This window comes from Lepidothrix coronata, unplaced genomic scaffold (assembly GCF_001604755.1).
Source record: "Lepidothrix coronata isolate B3197 unplaced genomic scaffold, Lepidothrix_coronata-1.0 Scaffold2, whole genome shotgun sequence".
NCBI lineage: Eukaryota > Metazoa > Chordata > Aves > Passeriformes > Pipridae > Lepidothrix > Lepidothrix coronata.
Window position 1 is genome coordinate 1,673,261 of NW_016690182.1, and position 22,865 is coordinate 1,696,125.

The following is a 22,865-nucleotide window of genomic DNA, read 5'->3' on the forward strand; positions in this document are numbered from 1 at the left end:
GCAGGCCTCTACTACCCTCCACTCCTGCTTTGGTCTGTACATTTCCAAGCAATGTGAAGATGAGAATTCACAGACTCCATTTTTTCCTTTAAAGTGAATTGTTTACATGTTTGCAAAACTCCCCTCTGCTCTGCTGTGTAACAGGTCTGTGGGAAGAGTTTTTGTTCTAAATCTGCTATCTTGAATAAGCATAAGATGGTTCCCATCTGAGTTTTAAATCTTGACTAATATTATCTGTTCCAACAGATAATTTTGTTTTTAGCAGAACCCTGTGCAAGGAAAGCTGCTCAGACCTTTCTGAAGTGCCAGGAACATGCTGGGAAGGCTATGGGAGGCAAAATGTAGGGGAAACTGCTTGCAGGGAATCTATTGTTCGCTGCTGACCCCATACTGGCCAGATCTGTGCATGGCCTACTTTCCCCGCCTGCCTTTCTAACTAGAAGCATCCTTTGGGGCTGAATGACCTTAGTGGATAATGAGAAGTTTTGCTGTGTTTATCCCTTGTAAACAGAATGTTTAGCATGTGAAACATGGTCTGGTAACTAAAATGGATTATTTTTTTTTTGAGGGGGGAGAACTTTGTTGTTGTTGTTTGTTTCGTATTTTTTTTCCTTTCCCCAAAAAAGGGGTACTTTATTCACTAGCTGATTAATGTAAATACATGATATGACAGTAAGGCTTAGAGGTAGTCATGCTGCATAGATTAGATGCCAGGTTCAGACTTGCTTGCAGAATTACATCGTACTAAGCACTAATTTGGTTGTAATAGCACAAAGGCTGGGTATTGGACAGGGAAAGGGGCATAAGTAATGCATCAGTAAGAACAAAGGAAAAAAGACAAGATTGTTTTTCTGGAACATTGCTTAACTTGTGGCAATTTATAGATACACATTTTCTGTGTAACAGTGAAATTTAATAGAATAATTAGATTAGAAAAATAATAGAACAGTCTACTATGATAAAAGTGAGCCAAAAAAGCAGTCATAAGATCATCATCCAGAAGAGGTTTAGGCTATGACTTGGATTGCAAGCTAGAGGAAAGGTTCAGATTTTAGATTCAGTTATCTCGGCATTTTACAAGCTTTTTTTATCAGGAGTTTGATACAAATTGAGAGAAACTCCTAAAGGCATAAATGAATACAGGCATTTAAATCTGCTTTTAGAATACCAATGTTACTCTTTTGATCCAAATCTCTATTGTTTGTATTCTAATGAATTCACTTTATATTCTTCAGAAACAGAACACAAGGACAATCATTACAAAGTTTTTTTAATTATCATATTATTACCACCTGAGAAAACACAGCTATGTTATACTCCAAATACTGGAAGAAATCTGTTTTATTTTAGTTAGTATTAAGCAGCCTCTGCAACAAATTCACCTCAATATTTAATTTATTGCAAAATGCAGTAAAGCAAATACCACTCTGATATGAGCGGCCACATTACAAACTAGAATATCTGCTGATAGGCAAAGAGTCATGAGAAAAGGTTGAGCAACTTTTTTGAAGATTCAAAGGCAAGCGGTTGAATCCTCGTTCCTTTCTTTTCTGGTTGAATGTCATGTTTGGGGAAGATCTAGTGCAAGATGACACTCTCTGTTCCCACAGCATGAGGGGAATGGAAAGCTCTCTGTATCGTCCGGAGCAGAAATGGCTTCCATAGGTCCTTTTCCACATCACACTTCTGGCTCTGTTCCTTATCTCTGAGTTACCTCCTTATCTCTGCGTTATCAGCGAAGCAGGACATATCTCCACTGTGCTTGATTTCCAGTTCCCAGGCAGAAAGAGAAAAATAGTCAAATGTAGATATAATGTAGTACTAGAAATTGTGAGCCAATGGACAGGTACTTCTGACCTTTTTCTTACCGATTCCCTGTTCCCTTCTGCCCTTCCTGTCTCAGTCATCCATTTCAGAATCCCTGATGGGGGCTGCAGGGGCTGATGGACAGAGAATTCTGTGAGTGGAAGGGCGAGTTGCCCACTGAGATGTGCTGTTCCTCCTGCCACTTTCTCTGTGCAGGATTCCCATGGGTAGTGCCTGGGTGGGATGTGTGACAGTCAGTGGTTCTGCCCCTCAGTGCAAGAGGGAAGCCCAAACCATCCTATCTGCTAAGGAATAGCTGTACTGGGAAATGCTGGTATGGCCAGTCTCTTCCTGCTACATCTACTCTTTTCCCACATCCCTGTTCTGTCTCTAAGGAAACACTACCTTTTCACAGCCTTTGCTTGCAAGGGGAGTTAGAAATTTAAAAAAATGGGTTTGTTGTAAAAGAAAGAACTGGAGAGGAGCCCAAAGCAAATTAACAGATCTGGACACAGCAGACCCTGTGGAGGTTTGGAGTCTGTTTGGCTTCAGCATGTGGCTGAACCCTCCCTGCCTTCCTAGATACAATGTCCCTTTAATAGCCTTAACAGGCCTGACACTGGCAAGATTTCACTTGTTCAGTACACTACTTAATACAGCTAATTTTCTACTGACAACATTTTTTTGCAACAATGAATCTTCTGTCACTTGAGTCCATGAGGAAGGCAGCTTGGAAATGCCAGCCAGAGGGGGAGGGAGCAAGTTCATTGTCGCTGTTCACTTAAACGGTTCTTTAGAAACACATTGGCTTTTTTGGTTTGTTCAGTGGGGTGCTAGGAATAAGTGGAAGGGAAAATCATACAACACTGCATGTTCTTCTTTCCTCACGAGCCCATAGCATATCCCTGGAAAAGTTGTGTGTTGTAGGGTGTATCTACAACAGAGTCAGAAGCTGTGGTTTTGTGGGCACCAGTCCTGATGTGGATGTCCATGAAGTTGCTATGAATCAACATCTGTTTTCCCCAAGGGATTTGTGGAATATCTGTGATTAGTGTCGTAATAAAATGCTTGATCTTAGCAAATTTGTTGGAGAGATGATATATATGCACATATGTATTGTTGAATATATATATATATACACAGTTTACATACTGCAATGCCTGCAGCCAGGTGTTGGGAATTGTATAAGCTCAGTTAATAAACTCCAGTGTGTGTGTATGGAAGTTCATCCATATTGTTTGTCATGTGGAAAGCAACAGATAAAAACACTTAAACTATGAGATAAAATGAAGTGATCCCATTTGATGTCTGAGACAAATAATTTATTTAATAAGCAATTTTCAGTAAACATAAAAACTTAATTGTAACCAGTTGGCTGCTCCTTTGCTGAAGCAATAGTGACATAGATACCTGCTCTTCTGTATCACCATAAAAGGCTTTACTTGCCTGTAAAGGGGCAAAAGATAGTTGTCAATAGAACCAGTGGCATCTACACATCAGTCTGGCTAGGGAAAAGCCTGGCAATGAAAGCCAATAAAGCCAGGGGCTGTGACCCTTTCCACTTTTCATTCCACTCATCTCCTGTTTTGGTGAGCTGTCATTTGATCATTTCCATTGCCATACTCTCACCAGAGTTGACTTATGTGCATTCTGGGCAGGAAAATGCTATGCATATGCTACCTTGTCTACTTTCCTGAACAGCCATCAGAAAAAGGAAAGAAGTCTTAGAGAAACCCTGTGTTTTCTTCTGAAATAACTAATTCTTTTGTATTAATATTCAGTTCAGGACTTGTGCTGCTGTCAAGAGATGTGCACAGTACTCAGAAGTTCTCTTCCTGTAGTTAAGGGCAGGAAAATGTTATGACAGCTGCTGTCCTATGTGAACAGGTCGGGGAACTGTAAAGGCTTTCTAAAACATTTTTTAGAGATTAGGCACTGAAGGCTTGAGGGAGAGAAGATGAACTAAGGTTGCAAAAGACCATAAAATCTCATAAACCATCCAAACCTTTGGCTGTACTATGCTCTTTTGTTAAATAAAAAAAAAATAAATGCGTAGTTCATAAGTAAGTTGAAGTCAGTTAGAACTCACTTGCTTCACCATTTTTGCTAAGATTTCATAATCAAGTAATCCAGTCTTTCAATATAACCCATATTTTTTGGAATGTTGGTGTGTGTAATGTACTGCCAGCGCTCCATGAGGTGTAGGAGTGGTTCCTGCCCGTTTCCTCCCCTCATTCATGCCTCATTTCCTCAGTTGCCTTTAAGTCAGGCGTAAACACGTGCGTGGTTTCAGAGGAGTGCCTGTTGTCAGTCTCATGTGCTGTCTACGTGAATTCTCTCCATTTGTGTATGAACCTGGTATTGCCCTGCCAGTTTAAAACACAAAAAGGCCCTAAAGGTATCAGTCAGGCTAGCAAAAATTTCATTCTAGATGACCATGTATCACCTGAACCTCATGGGCAATTAGCTTGAACAAACAGTGGGTAAACTGGGGATTCAGGGGTGATCACCTCTGCTGCCCTGATACTCTGCGGCGCAATTCATCGGTATGACGTTTCACGCTGTCTGTGCTCAAAAAAAGGCTTAATTCTGGCTGATGATCATGGAAAAGGCAGGTAAATGTAATTCAAATACATAGCATAGCACCTTAAAAATAATCTTTAACTCATAATTTTCATACATCGGTTATTAATTTAATTGAAATGCAATGTGAGTCATCCCTATGCTTCGTAAATCGCGCTGCTTGTTCTTTATTTGAAAAAAATCCCCTTGACTGAAATCCTTCTGTTTCTGCAGTGCCCATCATTTCGTGTGGTGCTCAGTGTTACCCATGGATCCTCTGTGAAGCACAGTGCAGGAAGGCTGTTGCCTCACTGCTGCATCTCTCACACAGATGTTACAGCCCACAAGGGGCTTTCACTGACTTTCATGTTATCTGTGTTCTCTGGGGCCTGGAGCCTTTCCACATGCACTTACTTTCTTATCTCACTTGGACATTTCAGAACATCAAAGCAAAAAGGCAATCAGAGTTAAAGCCATCCTTTTTTTTTACTTTTGTACATTTCTCATAGTTACTTCAAAAGTCATGGAGTACAAAATGGAATAACTAATTTAAGTTAATATTGAGTCACTCCTGGCATCATCCATGGTGGGGAAAAGGATGACAGTATGTGGTCTCTTTGTGTATTATAAATAGAAATAGCAAATATATGGAATTGATTGGATCAGGATGTTTCATGAAAGTTTTTAACTGGGAATCAAGCATTCTAAGGAACAAACTTTTCATAGATTCAAATATCCAATTTAAAAAAAAATTTCTAGGGTTCGTATGCAGTTCTATATTTATAACGTGGTAAACCATCCATTGCAACTTTATTACTGAAGTATGGGATTCATCAAATGATTTATAGAATCAAATTTCATTGATTTTTTTTAAGGCAGTTAAAAAATGGAGTGTAAAAACACACACATATATATATACACACCTGAACACATGCATTTTTTTTATCGCCTAGGTTTTCTGCTTGCAGTCATGTCTTGTCAGGCTTACTGGAAATAACAAATATTTTTTGAAAATGGAGTTTATCACATGAACTAAAATTGGAAATTGTTATGAGAACCAGCCTGCAGTTGCTCATTACTACATTAAAAGATTACTCCTGAGATGACCAGAGTGGCCTTGGCAGTCGGCAGCGTGAACGTGCCAAGGGCTGCTTTGCGTAAACAGAAAACTTCTGAAAGGCCTTGTGATACCAAAGAACTTCACAAGGCACAGGAATAAATTGTCTTTTTTCTTAAAATTACATTTTAAAAAAAAATATTACCCTAATATCTTTCCTTAAAATAACAGAGAACAAAAAAACCCCAAACCAAACTATTAGATTTTTGGGGAGTTGCTGAAAGAAGCAGGATTGGCCCATTATTTCTGTGTGTATATAGAGTTTTGTGTATTCATCTCATGCTGTGTGTAGGTAAAAAGCTGTGTAGAGGAACAGTAAACTATATCACAAAAATAAAGAAGCCATTTTGAACATGACTTCATCTAAGTTTTTAGAAGAAAAACTGAAGAATAATTTTCTTTAAAAGTACAAAGCGTTTTTCAGTAGAGAGAATAATTACTTTCTCTGGAATGTGAGCAGGGCACTGGATATCTGACCTGTAATTTAGGAAAATAGTGAAGGGGTTTTCATCAGTAATTATTATTATTATGGTAGAACTGTGGGGCCCCAGTTGAGACCAGGACTCTCGTGCTAGTCACTGTCTATCCAGCAAGAGAGAACTGCTGCCGCAGGAATCCTGCTGTGAAGGCAGGGCAGGCTGAGGAGAAGGGAGGAGATGGAGGTGGATGGTCCAAGTGGTTGGCCCAAGGTCGTGCTGCTCACTGGTGGACGTGGCTGCCTTGCACTGGTAAGTCACCAATGGGCACCTCATCCGAGTTCAGCGGGATTCGTGTGCTGCCTTTTGTAACGTGGTGTCCCTACTGAGACTGCCCCCGACTGAAATGGGTAATGCCATTTGTTGGTGTGAAAGAGCATCCTGAAGGATCAGTCCCTTGTACAGACAGTCCTGTACAACATGGGAATCGGGTAAATAGATCTTCCTTAAAGGCTTCAGTATAGGTTGTGCTTAGAGTATATAAGAACATACATTTTTAGGGCCATAGTGACTTAATGGTTGTCCTTTGGTTTACCTTAATGTACTCAAACAAGTATAAGATGCTTCCAACTACAAAGCATTTTCTTGTGAAGTAAATCTTTCACTAGCAATTTTTTGTGTCAATAAAACATGGTTTAAGGGGGAAATAATGGTTGAAGGAATAGAGAGAGTGAATAAGACCCTTTATAAAAATGTGGTCCCTGAATTCTCATAGAGAAGAAACTGTGTGTTAGTTTGAGGAAACATGAGCATCTTTAAATTCAGTTGCTCTTCTCATACACAGGAACTTAATTTTGCTTAGAAAATTAATAGTGCTTTGATGCTTGAAATATGGCAGTCTACAAATTTACTAGTAGAAGTAGGGATCAGTTCTGCCCTTCCTCATCAGTAATATTTTCTGCTTAGTTATTAGACCTGCTAGATTTATCTCACTTAGTGAGTCCCAGTATCTTTTGTGGTGATGAATCACTGAGCTGGTATTTGACAGGGAGTCAGACCAGTAGAACTGTTCCCCAAGTATGTACTTGGTTTTTGTCCTTGAAATAAGGGACATGTCCAGTGGTTCCATACCAGTGCCACGTGTGTTCCTTTGCACAGTGACAAATCAAATGGACAAATCAAATAGATTTACACTTTATTCTCCAAGCTCACAGAGGCAATGGGAAATAAGGAATGTTTGGAATTTGCAATGCTATGTGTAGCAGCTCTGCTTCAGTGGGCGAAAATTTATGTGAGGTATTAGAGTTGGCAAAAGGGATAGGGACAATAGAGAAACTGTGATGTGTCTGATTGTGTAGCAGTAGAGAGGCCTCATCATTATCCAGCATACTGGACTTTCCTCATGACACCCTGGGATGCAGATGAATTAAAAGGGTGTAGGGAAGAAGGTACATACTGCAGAACCTTTTCCATCTTGAAAGACACTGCCATCAAATTACACTTCCAGGACACTGATTTTACCACCTTCTGCAGTGTGATGACTCAGAAGCAATGGGAGATTCCTGTTCCAGCCATTTTTTCTGCTTGCTTACCACACATTGAGTATGAAAAGCTGCATTTCTCAGCCAGCTGTGTATTTTTAATGTTTTGCAATGGATATGTGCGTAACAGAGATGCATACGATTCATGCTGAACTTGTGACACAAACTGGGTCAAAGTCCTGAAATTATCTGTGGAAAAACCCCGGGTGTGTAAAGAAATAATGCTGTTTTTTACCAGCATCATATTTTTTACAGACAGGCATCTCATTTAGTGCTGCAGAACAGCAAAAGCCTGGTGCACAAATACGTTTGAGAATACAGGTCATAGTTTTCAAATATATGAAATTCGAGTGGGCATTTGAGAAAACATTTCCAAGTCACAGCAATTTCATTGACTTTGTTCTTGCTTGATGTTACTAGCAGTCTGTAATTTTCCTCTTTTTAAAAATGATTGTCGTGCAGCCAGGAAGACAAAATTATACAATTTGCAACAATTACTAATGGCTTTTCTACAGGCTACTGGACTACATATTGAATATTAATGATTAAAAATAGGGAGCTCCATTGACTAATTGTAGGTTTTGTTTGGTGTAATCCACATTTTATATTTAAGCTTGTCCTCACTGCTAAGAGGTGTCTTATCCTTTTTATCCTTTGATTGAGAGCAGTCCTGATGCCAAAGCACAGTAAAGACTAGGCACTTAACTTTTTACCACAAAGTAAACTCATTGAGGTCAGACAGTAGTTCCACCTGGTACTGAACTCTGTAAGTTTACCTTGTGGTAAAACCTGAGTCTTCCTTGTGCTGTTATCCTGGAATTGCTCCTGCAGCCAGCATGCCTTCTCTTTATAATGCACTGATCTTGGAACAGTTCATGGGAGTGCTGCTGAGTGACGAAAAATGCTGCTTTTTCAGCAGTGGAGGCAAGTCCTTTGTTTCAGTGTAGAAAACATGATTTTCATCCACATAGGCTTCAAAAGGAACAGCGAGAATTCTTGAGAGCCTGATTATCATGGCATAATCACATTATCAGAGAGATTAGAAGCACTTTACTGTGTCCTTACGCTTTAGTGACACTCTAAGACACTGAACGAAGTCTTCAAGTGCTGTTAAAATCTTTCTTGTAGAGCACTAAGGCAAAGAGAACTTTTTAGCTGTGGGTCCTGAAATCACAGAGATCATGTTTAATTCTTCTGTCAGAGCCCTGCTCATCTAAACACAAGCAGAAGGTGTAGTTGCTGGTCTTTACTGCCCCATCTTAGAGAGCAGAACAAAAGCCTCCTAAAATGTTAATTCCTATCGGTTCCAGTCATTGTGAAACACTATCATTAACCAGGCAATCAAACTAATTGAATACAGAAGTATTAGCAATTCAAACAAGTGAGGAATTCACAGTGTGTTTTCTCTACAAACCTTGGTGGACGCTTGGATGCTGTTGCTTTTATGGTGGTGGTTGGCTATAACTCTAATGTGCCTGTTTTTAGGGTATGTCTGGTCAGTGCTGTGTTGCCTTGAGGTAAACAGTCCACAGTCCATGATTTGTGAGTTGATGCCTGAAAGACTTTGAATATATGGGAAATTAAAAAGTTAAAGCTGAGACTGAAAGTGAGAGCAAAGCACGTGATTTTGTAACATGCTTTTTGTGTATGGTTGCCAAGGACCACTGAAGTTTTGGGGATTAATGTTCCGATTGTATGATTCCCAATATAAAGGATTCTACTGATAATTAGCCCAGAGTGCAGAGAGCTAAAACTAATCAACAGAAAAGCCTTTTCAGATGGGAGTCTGTGCCTCTGGAAGTATATACTATGGACAGTGTCTAGACAGAAAAGGTATGAAATATCAAACATGCACTTGACCTCAGTTAAAAGGCCAGGATGAAACAATCACAACAGAAAAAGTGATGTGAGAGAATTGTGGCACTTAAAACTGCTCCAGTAGTGAAGAAACATGGAATACAGAAAAAAATATTTTAGCCTAAGCAGGTAGTAAAAATGATCCTGGAAAAAGAATTTTTAAAATCAATTATGCTTTTTTTTTTGTTTTCACTTTGCTTGATTTTAAACATGTAACAATGCATTTTTAAATTAACTGTAAAAGTCTTTTACCTGCCAAGCCATGGAGTCTGTGTGTCTCCAGCTGAGATTACTAAAACACTTGCAGCAGGGAGCTGCATTCCTTCTGCTGTTTTACGGAGTTAGGGAAATAGAGGGGAAACACTTCCATGGACATGAGTGTAGAGGATAATTAAAAGGAGGGGGATTTTTGTGTCTGGATTGGGTTTTTTTTAACTTCCTCCTCCATTCTATATCTTTTAATGTAAGTCTTGATTCTTTGCGCGGATAATTAATGTAATCCACTGACTGTCTTTTCAGTAGAAAGCACAGCCATAAACTGCATTTTGTACCATAGACATCATAGCCATACACTGCATTTTCTACCACAGACAGCATAGCCACAAACTGCATTTTGTACCATAGACAGCATAGCCATAATCTGGATTTTGTACCATAGACAGCATAGCCATAATCTGGATTTTGTACCATAGACAGCATAGCCATAGTCTGGATTTTCCACTGATACATCCCTGCGGCTGCGAGAGCTGCTCCATCTGCCGGCAGTGCCCCGCCATTGCACCCTGAGGGAGGGCACGGCGCTCCTTCCTGCGGTGCTGTCTAAGTCAGAAACCGTCCGGGAAAAGGGAGATTTCTGCTATAACTCAGGACATTGAGTTACCAGAGCGTGTCCGAGGAAGGCTAACAAAGCAGCTGAAGGGGCTGGAGCACAAGTCATATGAGGAGCGGCTGAGGGAGCTGGGGGTGTTTAGCCTGGAGAAAAGGAGGCTTAGGAACCACCTTTTCACTCTCCACAACCATCTGGAAGGAGCTTGTGGTGAGGTGGGGGTCGGTCTCTTCTCCCAGACAACTAGCCATAGGACTAGTGAGGGGAAATGGCCTCAGTCTGGGCCAGGGGAAGTTCAAGTTGGATATTAGGAAAAGTTTCCTCACTGCAGGAGTGGTTAAGCACTGGAACAAGCTGCCCAGGGCAGTAGAGGAGTCACCATCCCTGGGAATGTTCAGAATACAAGTAGATGTGGAACTTGGCAGTACAGTTCAGTGGGCATGATGGTATTCAGTCAAAGGCTTGATGATCTTGGAGGAATTTTCCAACAGTAATGTTTTAGCACAATATCACCAGCCAGTCGAGGCAGGTGAATGTCCCACTCTACTCTGCACTGGTGCAGGCTAACCTCAAGGACTGTGTGCTGTTTTGGATGCCACAACATAAGAAATATATAAAGCTGTTAGAGGGTGTCCAAAGGAGAGCTACAAAGGTAGTCCTGGTGAAGGGTCTAGAGGGGAAGCCATAGGAGGAGCAGGTACTGATCTCTCCTCTCTGTGACCAGTGACAGGACCTGAGGGAGTGGCCTGAAGCTGTGTCAGGGAAGGTTTAGTTTATATATTAGGAAAAGGTTCCTTATGCAGAGGGTGGTTCGGGACTGTATCAGCCTCCCCAGGAAAGTGGTCACAGCACAAGCCTGTCTGAGTTTAAGATGTGTTTGGACAATGCTCTAAGGCACATAATGTGACTCTTGGGGTTGTCCTGTGCAGGGACAGGAGTTGGGCTCCATGATTCTTGTGGGTCCCTTCCAACTCAGGATATTCTATTCTATGATTCTATGACTTACCTGAAATAACCTCTAACAACTCTTATCTGAGAATGTACAGGGAAAACTTTAGGATGTCCTAACAACCTTGAGATGTATCAAATTGCATTAGAAATTGAATCAGAAAGAGTAATTACAAGGGAGTTTGTGAATGTGGTGCATTGATTTATTTTTTATTCTCTATTAGGGTCGACCAGGACCAATTGGGCTTCAAGGACCAATAGGAGCACCTGGATTTACTGGCCCAGAAGGTTTGCCAGGAGCAAAAGGTGAGAGAGGAGCAGTGGGCCCACCTGGACCAGCTGGACAGAAAGGCGACAAGGTAAGCTCAATGGTTACTTTTCTGTCCCTGCAATAGATCTATGGCCTTGTATATATTTTTGGATGAATAAAGATAATCTCAGACTACCTGTCCAGGGATAAGAACACAACAACATTTCAAGTATTTCTCTTTAGAGAATTGTCTGCATTTATTTTTGAATGAGAATACAGATCCCAAAGCTGCTGAACACTGTACCTGTCCTGGCAGGTGAGCCATAGCCCAATGACTATTGCTGTTGCAAGCAGTCTTTGGCAGGTACAAAGTTACTTCTAACAGAAAGAATATTATAAACTATGTCATATTAAATGGAGTAGCCTATAAGGGGTAGGTGTCAATGATTGCAGGGTGCAAGAATAGGCAGAACAGCAAACACAGAAATGTCTCAGTGCCCACAGGATCCGTCCTGCTGTCGCCTCTTAGGAAGGAAGCATCAAATGGGGACTTTGGAGCTAGTCAAAAGAATGAATGGAAATATGAAAAAGTGCTTTCTGTAATAAAGAGTTGGATATATGTGGGTAGTTCATCTTCATGCTGCACCTGGTTTCTAAAATCTAGAGGACGTCTGGGACATTGGGACGCAGACTTGCATTCTGGGACTATCTGGTGATCTTGTCAGTCTGTTTGATGCAAAGTGCTGGATCCTTTAATGATTGGAACCGATGTCCTTGCACTCAAAATATCCCTTATTTACTCCAGAATTGTTTCTGTCCACTGAAATGGATACATATGCAATACCAGCATGCCATAAGATTCTCTCTTTCTTTATCCTTTGTGGAAGCAATATACTTTACCTTTCCAAAGCAAGAGCAACTTAGGCTGGATATTCTGCTTACGCAGTCTGTTTTGGAACTATCCAGAGCAGAGCAGTAAAACCAACAGTGTGGTAATTACTTGTGACTTGGGCAGGGTGGTCTGAAGTTAATGCAGTGGTCTGTGTATCTCTGGGGGTCCTATCCACATACAGACAGAAAAACACGTAAGTCCTTTTGAAACTCTTGGAAAGTCAAGTGTGACACTGAGAGTTAAGTTTATAACAGATTGTTTATTTTCCTGGCATCTTGTTTTCCCCAGATGTGCAGTAGGAGATTATATTTTTACTTTAAATTGCCTGATTAAAACATTCCAGAAACACTCATTTGGCATCCAGTCAGGCTCAGATGCTCAGTTCCTATCTTCACTGACCCCTGTGGTCAGAGAGAATCTGCATGGGAGAGTTTGCTCATTTTGGTTTTGGAAGCTAAAGTCCTAAACCAAAAGTGTGGGAGGGAAAAATATCTCCCAGGTAACTGCAATATCCCAACTGATGATGTGAAATATAATGTGTACTCTTTTTCCTCAGGGTCCAATGGGAGTTCCAGGATTTCAAGGCATCAACGGGATCCCAGTAAGTTTGCATGTATAGATATAAATTACCAGAATGTTAGTCACAAACAAAAGCACAATGAGACTGTCCTAGCACATGCATAGTGTCCCTTGCAATTGCTTGCTTCTCTCTGGAGGACAATGGCAGTGTTTGTTAGTTTACCTGGTGATTCCATGCTGCTTTGTAAGAGGTTTGGATCCTCTTATAGGATAATAGAAAGTTGACACCTTTGAGGAAGTGAGCCAGAGTTACATGGGGATCCACTGCATCATTGATAAGCTTTTCTTTCAGCACCATGTTCCCTCAGCACTATGTCTGGACTGTATCATACAATCATAGACTTACAGAATGGACCTCAGAGAGCCAAACAGGCATGATCAGCTGTGCTTCAGACCATTTTTAGGAGGTATTTCCTAATCAATTCTTAAAACCTTGTGATGATGGAGATGAATTTCTCTGTTAGAAAAGCTTTGCTAATGCCTAACTTCAGTCTTTCTGCAGTTTAAACTTCTTAGTGTCTCTCGCTACTAGTCAGGAACACAGAGAGAAGGTTGTTCATTCTTACTTTGTGGTAGCCTTCTTGTATGTGATAGCTGTTATCAGGTCTCCCTCAATCATCTGTTCCTATGATATGATTGAAAACAGTGATGAGAGCTAAGGTCCTTCAGAGAATCCTTCGCTAGGCTCTAGTTCTGGTTTAGATCAGGTGACAGAGGTAGCTAACCACGGTAACCACTTTCCCCAACCATCAAGAATTTCTTGTTTCTTCCATTCTTTAGGACTTTAACATTCTAGTGACAATTGTTTACAAAAATTGTGTGCCTAGAGTGTTTTTGATTTGTTTTTGCTTTGGTTTTCCCCAGTGATTTTTACAAAGATTTTTGCTTTACCTCAGGCAAATTTTAACCAGGCCAGCTTTAGAAGTTGCCCCAAACTTTCTTGCCCTTCCTACATTATTTAGCTCATCCTGCTTTCTCCTTCTGATATTAGAATTATTTTTATTTTCTTGATGACATTTTTCCATTTTCTGTATCATTGTGCCTTCAGACTATACTCATACTCCTACTCATCTTCCTAGCTTCCTCAGCTGGCCAGGAGCTCCAACTGTTGAGCTGTGTTTTCTTACTTCCTATCAACTGAGTTGTTGTGATAGATTGGCTGAAAATGTTCAGTTGGCCCTATAAATGAGCTTGCTTGATTCCAGTTCCTTCCTGGCCCTTGTCCTTCACTCCCCCTCTGCTCATCCTTGCCTGTTTTCTCTCCTGCTCTACTCCCTTGCTGCTATTTTTTTTTTCTTTTACCACCAGCCAACTCTCTAGGTCTGAAGAGAACAAGCTGTTCCCATAATACTTAATTTAATTGAACACACTGTGGGAACATGCTGTTCTCAGGGTATTTTTGCAGATGAGGCTCTGGAGAAAGGGGATTCCCAACAGTGAGGGGAGGCAGAGATACAGCAACAGCCAATGCCAGGTAGTTGGCAGCGACAGGCATTCCAAGGAGTGAGTAGGGGAGGCAGATGAGAGGATTCAAAGCCTCCACCATATCAGCATATGCAGATCTACTCTCTCTGCTTCACAGTATTCTGCAGGTGGGTGAATGGCAAAGAGGCAGATTTTGCTGGTCATGAACAGCAAAGTGCTCAACACTGTGTCTCTTCTGTGCCACAACTGCAGGGCAGAAAAAGGGAGAAGGGAAACTGGTTCCTACTGGTTACATTCTAGCCACTGAGATAAATGCTTCCATTGTAGGGTGAAAATAGCACCCCTGCTCTGCTTGAGAAAATATTTTCACTTTTGCCATTGCATTTCAGGGTGGGGAGTAGCTTGGGTTTGTGAAATGTATACAAACATATGCACATTATATGGATGTGTGAAATTCAGAGCAAAGGAGAGAGCACATGTGTGTGCTGATAGATGAAAGAGAGAAGTGAAAATATATTGCTTTCTCTGCACGAGAATTCACATCTGAATATGAAGGGGGATTCTCTGTAGTGTGCTGGTATGTTAACCTGGGCTGGTATAGTTTAGTCATCTCCAAAGGACTGCAAGATGGTTATGCAGAGGGGAATCCCACTGTTGACCTTAAGGGAAGTGGTATTCCACAGAGTTCCCTTGGGGAATGCGGGTGGCAAGTAAATCATGTTGTTGCAGCTGGCCTAACTAATCCTTTAACCTAGTAAATACAGCAGCTACATGTGTTTATTGCTGGGCTTTCATGTCATGCTGTAGAAGAAACCATTAAATCCTTGGCCCTACTCTGGAAATTTATTTTTTCCTATAGGACAAGATTCAAGGACACCTCTGGCAAAGGCTGGAGCTGGGAAATATGTATGGCTTTTCATGAACTGTCCAAGGAGTTGTAAAAGGAAATATTTTTATGATAAGTGAGCCCTTGTCTGTGCCACGAAAACCAGAGCTACATGAAGAGGCAGTTTTGTGACCCTCCTGGAGGAAACACAACCACTTGGTGATGGCTGTAGAAAGGCCACTTTGCCATAGAAAGGCCACTTTGCCGTAGCAATCCACAAAACTGTTTATTCAGTTAGTTTTGTATTCACTCTTAGTTGCGTTTGTTTCTCTGTTTTTAAATATTTGTTGAGCTCTCCTCTCGGGGTTTCCTTTGTGCTGTTTGATTTAGAAAAGAGGTCCCTTGGGATCACAGTGTCAGTGTACAAGCAGGACTCAGATAAAGTGAGGGCCTAGATAACCAGTTCAAGTTTCCTTATCTGTCTCATAGGGAATGTCTCCTTTTGTGAGAACAGAGACCACAAGTGACCTCTCCAGCCTGTGTTTTAACTCAGATCTGTAAATTAGTCACCCTGACATGTATAAGTAAAGCCTGTGAGTCTTTTACCTTAGTCAGTTGAGGTGCTTGTGTTGAATTGGCACATCTGCCAAAACAGGAATTAGAGGAGGTGAAAGCAAGGAAACTATTAATCACCAATTTTTTTCAGGTCAAAACAGCTCTTTAAATCAGTATTTTAAATCCTTGGGGAAAAGGTTCGTTTAAGGCAGAACTTTACAACTCTCAAGGAAGTCAGTTGTGAGTGTTCAGTGTCTTCTCAGGTAAGGTTCTTAAAACAAACCATTATGGGTTCTGATAGCAGATTAGCCAGAAAGTAGGAAGCCCTGTGGATTTTTTTCCTAAAGCAAGAGACAATATGTGTATGTGTGTGCCTGTGTGTCAGTCTGTGTCATGCTTTGGCTCAGAACCACAGATATGGATGCCATGGGATTAAGTGACGGGCACAGATTTATTGAGCACACATATGAAACCACTGTGGTCAGCATAACTGACGTCCTCTCTCTGTGAGCCCTTCTCACACATTAAGAGGATCCCAGAATCCTTTGGGCCATTTACAGACTGGGGCAGGAGTAGGAGATCTCACCCAAAGCGTTTCCCAGGACATGAGGACAGCAGTCAGCTGCCTGCCAGGGCTGGCTCTTGGCCAGCACTAAAGCTTTAGCAGCTTAGCTCCCTGTGTCTCGCTCTGAGGGGCAGATGTTGGCCCTTCAGCTTCACTGAACCTTGCAGCTGGTCACCTTATGCTGTAACCAGATATGTGTGCACTTGTCCCACATAGCTCCTGGTTTTGTTGATGCTGTAAACAAAGTGAGAGACCTGGTAGACACTGGTGGGTTGCCACTGATTTGTTCCTGCTTTGGGAACCAAATTAAATAATTTCTAAGAGACAAACACAAGTGGCAATAAATTGGTGCTTCAACTTATTCCTGTTGCTTTACCAGAGCCTGGCAAGTCCCTGCTTGCACACCACATGTGGATATTTTGACAAACAGACTTTAATCATCAGAGCAACTGGTACTATTAATGCAGTGGTGTCTGATGCTAATGCTTTGGGATGACTTCATTCCATGCCTTGTTAAATCTCAAATTTAAACTTGTTTGGGTGAGCTGCCTTGACCCTGTGGTTGAGATGCACTTGCCATTCATTCAGTTTGTACCTTATTGACTGACAGAAAAAGCAGATCTGAGCTCTCTCCATTTTGTTGGCACAAATTTCAATGCAGTTGTCAAATGAGCTGGACCAAGGACCTCATCTGGCTGGAAAATTAACCCCATTAAGAAACAGAACAGTTATTTCTCTGCTGTGTTTGTTTCCTGCTCTCACTCATCTGTTCTGCCTGTGCCTGTGCCAGCACAGGGAGGAGGTAGCTGTGAGTAAGCAGGAGTGTGCAATAGTGCTCCTGGCAGCAGCTGGGACCAGTGATCAGCTTGAGTATTTATGTAATTAGGGCCTAAGTTGCTCTACATCCTTGGGATAGTCACTCTGCTACTGTGTGCCCCCAGCTTCCCATCCATAAAACGAAGACTATAGCATTCCCACATTTTTGCAAGGGATTTTAAGATCCTTAGATAAAAGGCTTTTCATTACTGTCAAGTTGTGATTGAGTTTGGTCAGAGCATATGCTATTGGCTTGGACTGGGAAGACCTTCAGTGATGCAAATGTGTTTTGTTTTAAGTGTCAGGCATGAAGGATTATTAATGTTCTGCTTTATCTCCATTTTATCCACGTTTATTTTTTTTACTTTGCTAGTGTGAGTCATACCTTGTTTAGTGCCATATCTTAAGAATGGATCTTTGGGATCAAATGAAAGTACTTTTGGGATGAATCAAGATCACTGTGTACAGAGGGGAGGGAGAGAACTGTCAAGTTACCAATACTGTCTCCATAAGTTTAATTTTATTTCCTGCCTCAAAACACTGTCTTTGAGCACCACAGGACTCATTTATAGGAAAAGGAGTATAGAATAAGGAGCTGCCTGAAACCTGGGCAATATATCTGATAGTTCTGCCTTTGTGTGTTCTGCCTCACATAACCTGTATGACACTGAAGAAAAAGTAACTAAAGTCTCAGACTTTGATTTCCTTTTCACCAGTACCGTGAACTCCAGTCAAATTAGTAGAGCTGCACCAGGGCAAAAGAGGTGTGAAATCAAAGTTAGGTACAATTGAATTCTGCTCTGCTTGATTAATAAGTGGTATTACAAATACTTTTTTAAAAATGTTGTTAATTTAATTGGTACTTTCTCCCAGTTGCTTTGCCTAAGGTTTAAAGTTCACTATAACAAGTAAAGCTGTTTTGCTTGAATGGCCTGATGCTGGAGCTTTAACATCTGTTGATCTATTAAAAGAAAGAATCCATGCTGGAAAGGAAGAGAAGTCACTGAAACTCTAAGCAGATTGGAATTATAAATGCTCAGTATTGTTGAGTCTGCCTCTGCTCTTGTTTTCACATGAGCAACTCCCATTCCTGGTGTCAGGTGCACCCTTGTGTGCTGTTTAACACTGTTACATGCCATATGTTTCAGACCTGCTGTGGGATGAGTATTGCCCTTTTGGGACCTACTCATGCACAAGTTATGTACTTCAGAAAATTACCCCTCGGAGAAAAAGGTAATCAGATGAATGCAGCCAGTGTTCTAGGATTTAACCCTTAGGGAGGATAAACAATACTGTCTGAAGATGCTTGTTCTGTTGCAGTCTGCCATACACTGAGCTTGCCTGGGAGTTGTGCATTTCTTTTGGGTTGTGTTGCCATTTGGAAGGAAGAGAGCGGTTTTCTGGAGACAACAGTATTACTAATAAAATAATCGATCCTGTTAGTCATTCTCTTGTTTTCCCTTTACACAGGGTCACCCTGGGCAACCTGGACCTCGAGGTCTGCCTGGCCTCGATGGCTGCAATGGTACCACTGGGAGTCCTGGTATTTCTGGATCAGATGGCTTTCCTGGCCTACCTGGGCTGCCTGTACGTCCCAACTCGAATGCAGTGTTCTGTAGTCACTAAGCCAGGATTTACTTTTCATGACATTGCTGGAGAAGTAACTGCCAAGTACTTAGGAAGAACCCGGATAACCCTGAGTTTATTACCACTGTTAGAGCTCAGTATAATTTTCTTACTGAAATTCCACTATGAGGATAAAATGAAGATCCTGTGGATTCAATATGCTCCCACACCAAATTATACCATTGTTACTGGCACTATTCAAGCTAACTCAGAAGAAAGTGTGGAACATCTATCTGACACGTTTTAAGTTAGTGGATGCTGATTCAGGAAAGGATGTTACCACATGTTCAAGTCTATTCATCAAATTTTGGATGCCTTCCTTCAGGCCTTAAGATAGCCAGAAGCTTCAGACTCACTGATTGCTAAATAGAATTCACTTTCCAGGGTATTTATTTTATATGTATATATAAGTAAGTATATCTTTTACTTTTGAAAACACTTCTCTACCACCAGATTGGAGTTTTATCTTGTCTGCGTTGGATACCTTAAAGTTACATGTTTAATATATTCAACTGGGCTCCCCTAGAGCTCCACAGAGAGTGGTGCTCATCCAACCTGGCCTTGAATACTTCCAGGGATGGGGCAGCCACAGCTTCTCTGGGCAACCTGTGCCAGTGCCTCAACACCCTCACAGGGAAGAATTTATTCATTATATCTCATCTAAACCTACACTATGTCAGTTTGAAGCCATTCCCCCTTGTTCTATCACTACACCTCCTGATAAAAAGCTCCTCTCCAGCTTTCCTGTAGACTCCCCTTTAGGTACTGGAAGGGACTCTGAGGTCTCCCTGGAGCATTCTCTTCTCCAGGCTGAACAGCCCAGCTCTCTCAGCCTGTCTCCATAGCAGAGGTGCTCCAGCCCTTGGAGCATCTTTGTGGCCTCCAGAGCTGGATGCAGCACTCCAGGTGGGGTCTCATAAGAGTAGAGTGGAGAGGGAAAACCCCCTCCCTTGACCTGCTGCCCACACTGCTTTGGGTGCAGCCCAGCACAGGACTGGCTTTGGGGGCTGCGAATGCACACTGACAGCTCATATTCAGTTTTTCATCCACAAGTACTCCCAAGTCCTTCTCCAGGGCTGCTTTCAATCCACTCAGCCAAGCCTGAATCCATGGTTGGGATTGCCCCAGCTGAGTTGCAGGGTCTTGCACTTGGCCCTGTTGAAATTTGTGAGGTTTGTGTGAGCCCACCCATCAAGCCTGTCAAGGTCCTTCTTGGATGGCATTGTTATGCATATGAACAGGGGGGTTACACCATGTCAAACGAATTCAAATGGGATCTAAATTTGTCAAAGGCCTAAAATAAAAGGGACAGCTAATATAAGCAGGAAAATTCCAGAGAAGATGTTTGCAGAACCTTGTGTTTCTAAAGCTGCAGGAAGTCTTTAGTTCTCACAATAGCACAGCTTCTCTGACAAAGGATCAGTGGTACTTTTACAGTTTACTGGAGCCAGGATTTTGCCTTGTTCATTGTGCTGAATATAGATTCTTTCAAAACTAAAGCAGTATTTTTTTCCCCAAAAATTATTTTTTACCTTTTTTTTTTTTTTTTTAAAACCAGGGTCATCCTGGCCCAAAAGGCCTGAAAGGAGAACCTGTTTTTGCTCAAGGTGGTCTTAAAGGAATGAAGGTAAGACTTGTCATTACACAGGAGAAAATGCAATACAAGGAATACTTTGATATCCTACAGGTTGCAGGGCTGACAGTGCAGGTTCAATTGCTCATGGTGTCAGTCCTGGGTGTCTTGGGCATGTCTGAATGCAGAGCTGTGAAAAAGGCTCGAGAATAACTTCATTAATGACAACACAGGATGCTCTCAGAACTTGGAGTTGCTTAGTCTGTGCAGAGATCTTGTTCCTCCCATGCTGAGATGCTCATCCTGTTCCTGCTCAGTGCATGTTATGATTCCTACTGTGAGACTCAGCTGCCTCCCAGTGTTTTTTTTGTACTGGAAGGTACTAGTAAGTAATCAGTGATATTCTTGGTTTACATACATGAAGTCATATTCCACTTAGAGTATTTCATGGGTTTTGGCTGTGAAGTCAATAAGGAACTTACCCTGAAAGGTCTGTATCAAGTCTGTAATTATTTTTATTTTCCTGTATAGAAAATACAAACTAGGTTCTTGAACAGGTTCTTGAATATTCTTATGTAAAAAATTTGGTTCTCTGTTGCCTTGAAACAAACACTCACCAGCCTACCATGATTTTGATTTTTGCCAGAAGTACTAACTTTGGAATAAATCTACAAAAGATTCAGTACCTCTTGTGGTACTGAATTCAGCAATTTTTAGCAGCCTTATGCTTCATTAAATATTGAAAATATTAAGAAATTTCCTCTGTCATATAAGGCGTTTCACACTGACTTTATTGGTCAAAATTAGGAACTCTTGTAAAATTCTACCCCATTATATACACTCATAAGTTGGTAAAAGTTAAGTAGGTCTCTATTTATTTACTATTATATTTATGGGAAATACGGATAGTTTTATATTATAATGGTATGCTTTTGCATAATTTATAGTGGTCTTATAATTTTTTAAAATTAATTTTCTCTTGTTACACATAAATAAAATGGTTGTAATTTCTCCTGAGTTTTGGAAGCTCACCATTACCCAATTCAAATATGGTAGCACAGATTTCAAATTACTTTCCCATTTACTCTTGACCTGATAATTTTCCTTGACCTGTGTAATTTTTACTCATTCATTTATAATTTCTAGGGAGAAAATGGTCTTCCTGGATTGGATGGAATTCCTGTAAGTTATTTAATTTGGGAAATAATGATTTTAAAGAATATTAAGTAGGTACATTTTCAGGTATTAGTTCTCAAAGACACTTTCAGATTATTGGGATGTGTATTTATATGTGATAGCAGTAGTGTGAGCAGTTCCAGCTCTGTAATGGTAAGAGTGGATCCACATTATGGTGGAGAAAGTCAGAATTATCTATTCCATTATTCCTTTTTCAAACCAAACTCCCTTCTACCACTGAACTCTGTAACTTTGATTTCCAAAATATGGAAATCATGTGAAATAGATTGTTAAGAGTATTTAAATTGGCATACTTAATTAGGGGATATTATTTAATGTTTCCTGAGACTCACTTCATCTTTGGTTGGGGTTTGATGGGGTAAATGCTGCACATTCACTACTTGTCCTCTGTTTTCCTTGTAGGGCCCAAAAGGTTTTCCAGGTCCAATAGGTTCTGCAGGCCCTATAGGGTTACCAGGTTTGCAGGTAAGAGACCTCAGGCATTGCACTTGTTGATAGAACAGTTCAAACTCTTGGTGGTTTTCCCTCCTGCTCTGCATTTGTGTCCTGACAATGAGCAAAAGTGTGTGTGCGCATCTGAGAGGACTGAGCACAGCTGACTTCAAGCACAGAATGCTCAGTCTTGGATAGTTTAATCTCATCACAGGTCTCCTCTCTGGAGTGTCCAGAGCAACAATCATGAGTGAGGGCTCCAGCAAAGCTCTAGGGTGCTGTGTACAAACACTACATTATACTGTTCTGAGCCCTTCCTGGTCTCAGGACTAGAGGGAATAGTCTGATCTCTGAATGTTCAGAGCCTTTGTTATCCTGAACTGTGCTAGAGTTACCTTTTCAAGATCCTACAAGAGAGTTTCCATTGGGAAGAGGTAAAAACAAGCTACTTTAGTTGACTTTAAGTTGAAGTTTGCTCTTAATTAAGGACAGTGCCAAAGGGCTGTGCTAGTAGAGATGAGAAGACAAGACCATGTGTATCACTTTTGGTTTGGAGGCAAGAAAGTTCAGGTACCACTGCAGATCCCAGCATTGCTCCAATTGCATCCTAATTAAGTCAAGAGGAATAAAATCTTGCTCTTGTTCATATCTAGGGTCCAGTGGGTCCTCCTGGGCCACCAGGTCCAAAAGTAAGTACCTGCCTTTCCTGTCTTCCTTTTATACCTGATTGTTGTGTTTTTAACAGTGCTGTCGGCCTAGAGGATAGTGATGATGTTGCTGTTGTTTTATTATTCGTTCATCCTGGGTTTTTTCCTCTCCTAGGGTAACATGGGATTAGGCTTTCAAGGAGAGAAAGGAGAAAAGGTAGGTGAAACTTGTTCTGTTATGGAGGGAGCATGAAATAATACTCTAGTGTTCCATCACAGCTTACTCCTCTAGAAAGTTGCTAGATTCCAGCATTCTCTTCCTTTCCTTTTTCTTTTCCTCTCTTGGACTGATTAATAGTCCAAATACTAAAGAGTCTTGCTGGTTCCTTATCTGTTGGTACACAAAAAA

General features: G+C 41.1%; 1 protein-coding gene across 2 annotated transcripts in view; it reads left to right on the forward strand.

Annotated features, from left to right (window-relative positions):
* COL4A6 (collagen type IV alpha 6 chain) overlaps positions 1 to 22,865 on the forward strand; it is a 116,313-nt gene that overhangs the window by 62,143 nt on the left and 31,305 nt on the right. For both annotated transcript variants that reach the window (XM_017816741.1, XM_017816750.1), the window contains exons 4-11: positions 11,298 to 11,432; positions 12,772 to 12,816; positions 18,452 to 18,568; positions 20,166 to 20,234; positions 21,327 to 21,362; positions 21,780 to 21,842; positions 22,463 to 22,498; positions 22,632 to 22,673. In XM_017816741.1, coding sequence (XP_017672230.1) covers positions 11,298 to 11,432; positions 12,772 to 12,816; positions 18,452 to 18,568; positions 20,166 to 20,234; positions 21,327 to 21,362; positions 21,780 to 21,842; positions 22,463 to 22,498; positions 22,632 to 22,673 — 543 coding nt within the window. The remainder of the gene's footprint in view (positions 1 to 11,297; positions 11,433 to 12,771; positions 12,817 to 18,451; positions 18,569 to 20,165; positions 20,235 to 21,326; positions 21,363 to 21,779; positions 21,843 to 22,462; positions 22,499 to 22,631; positions 22,674 to 22,865) is intronic.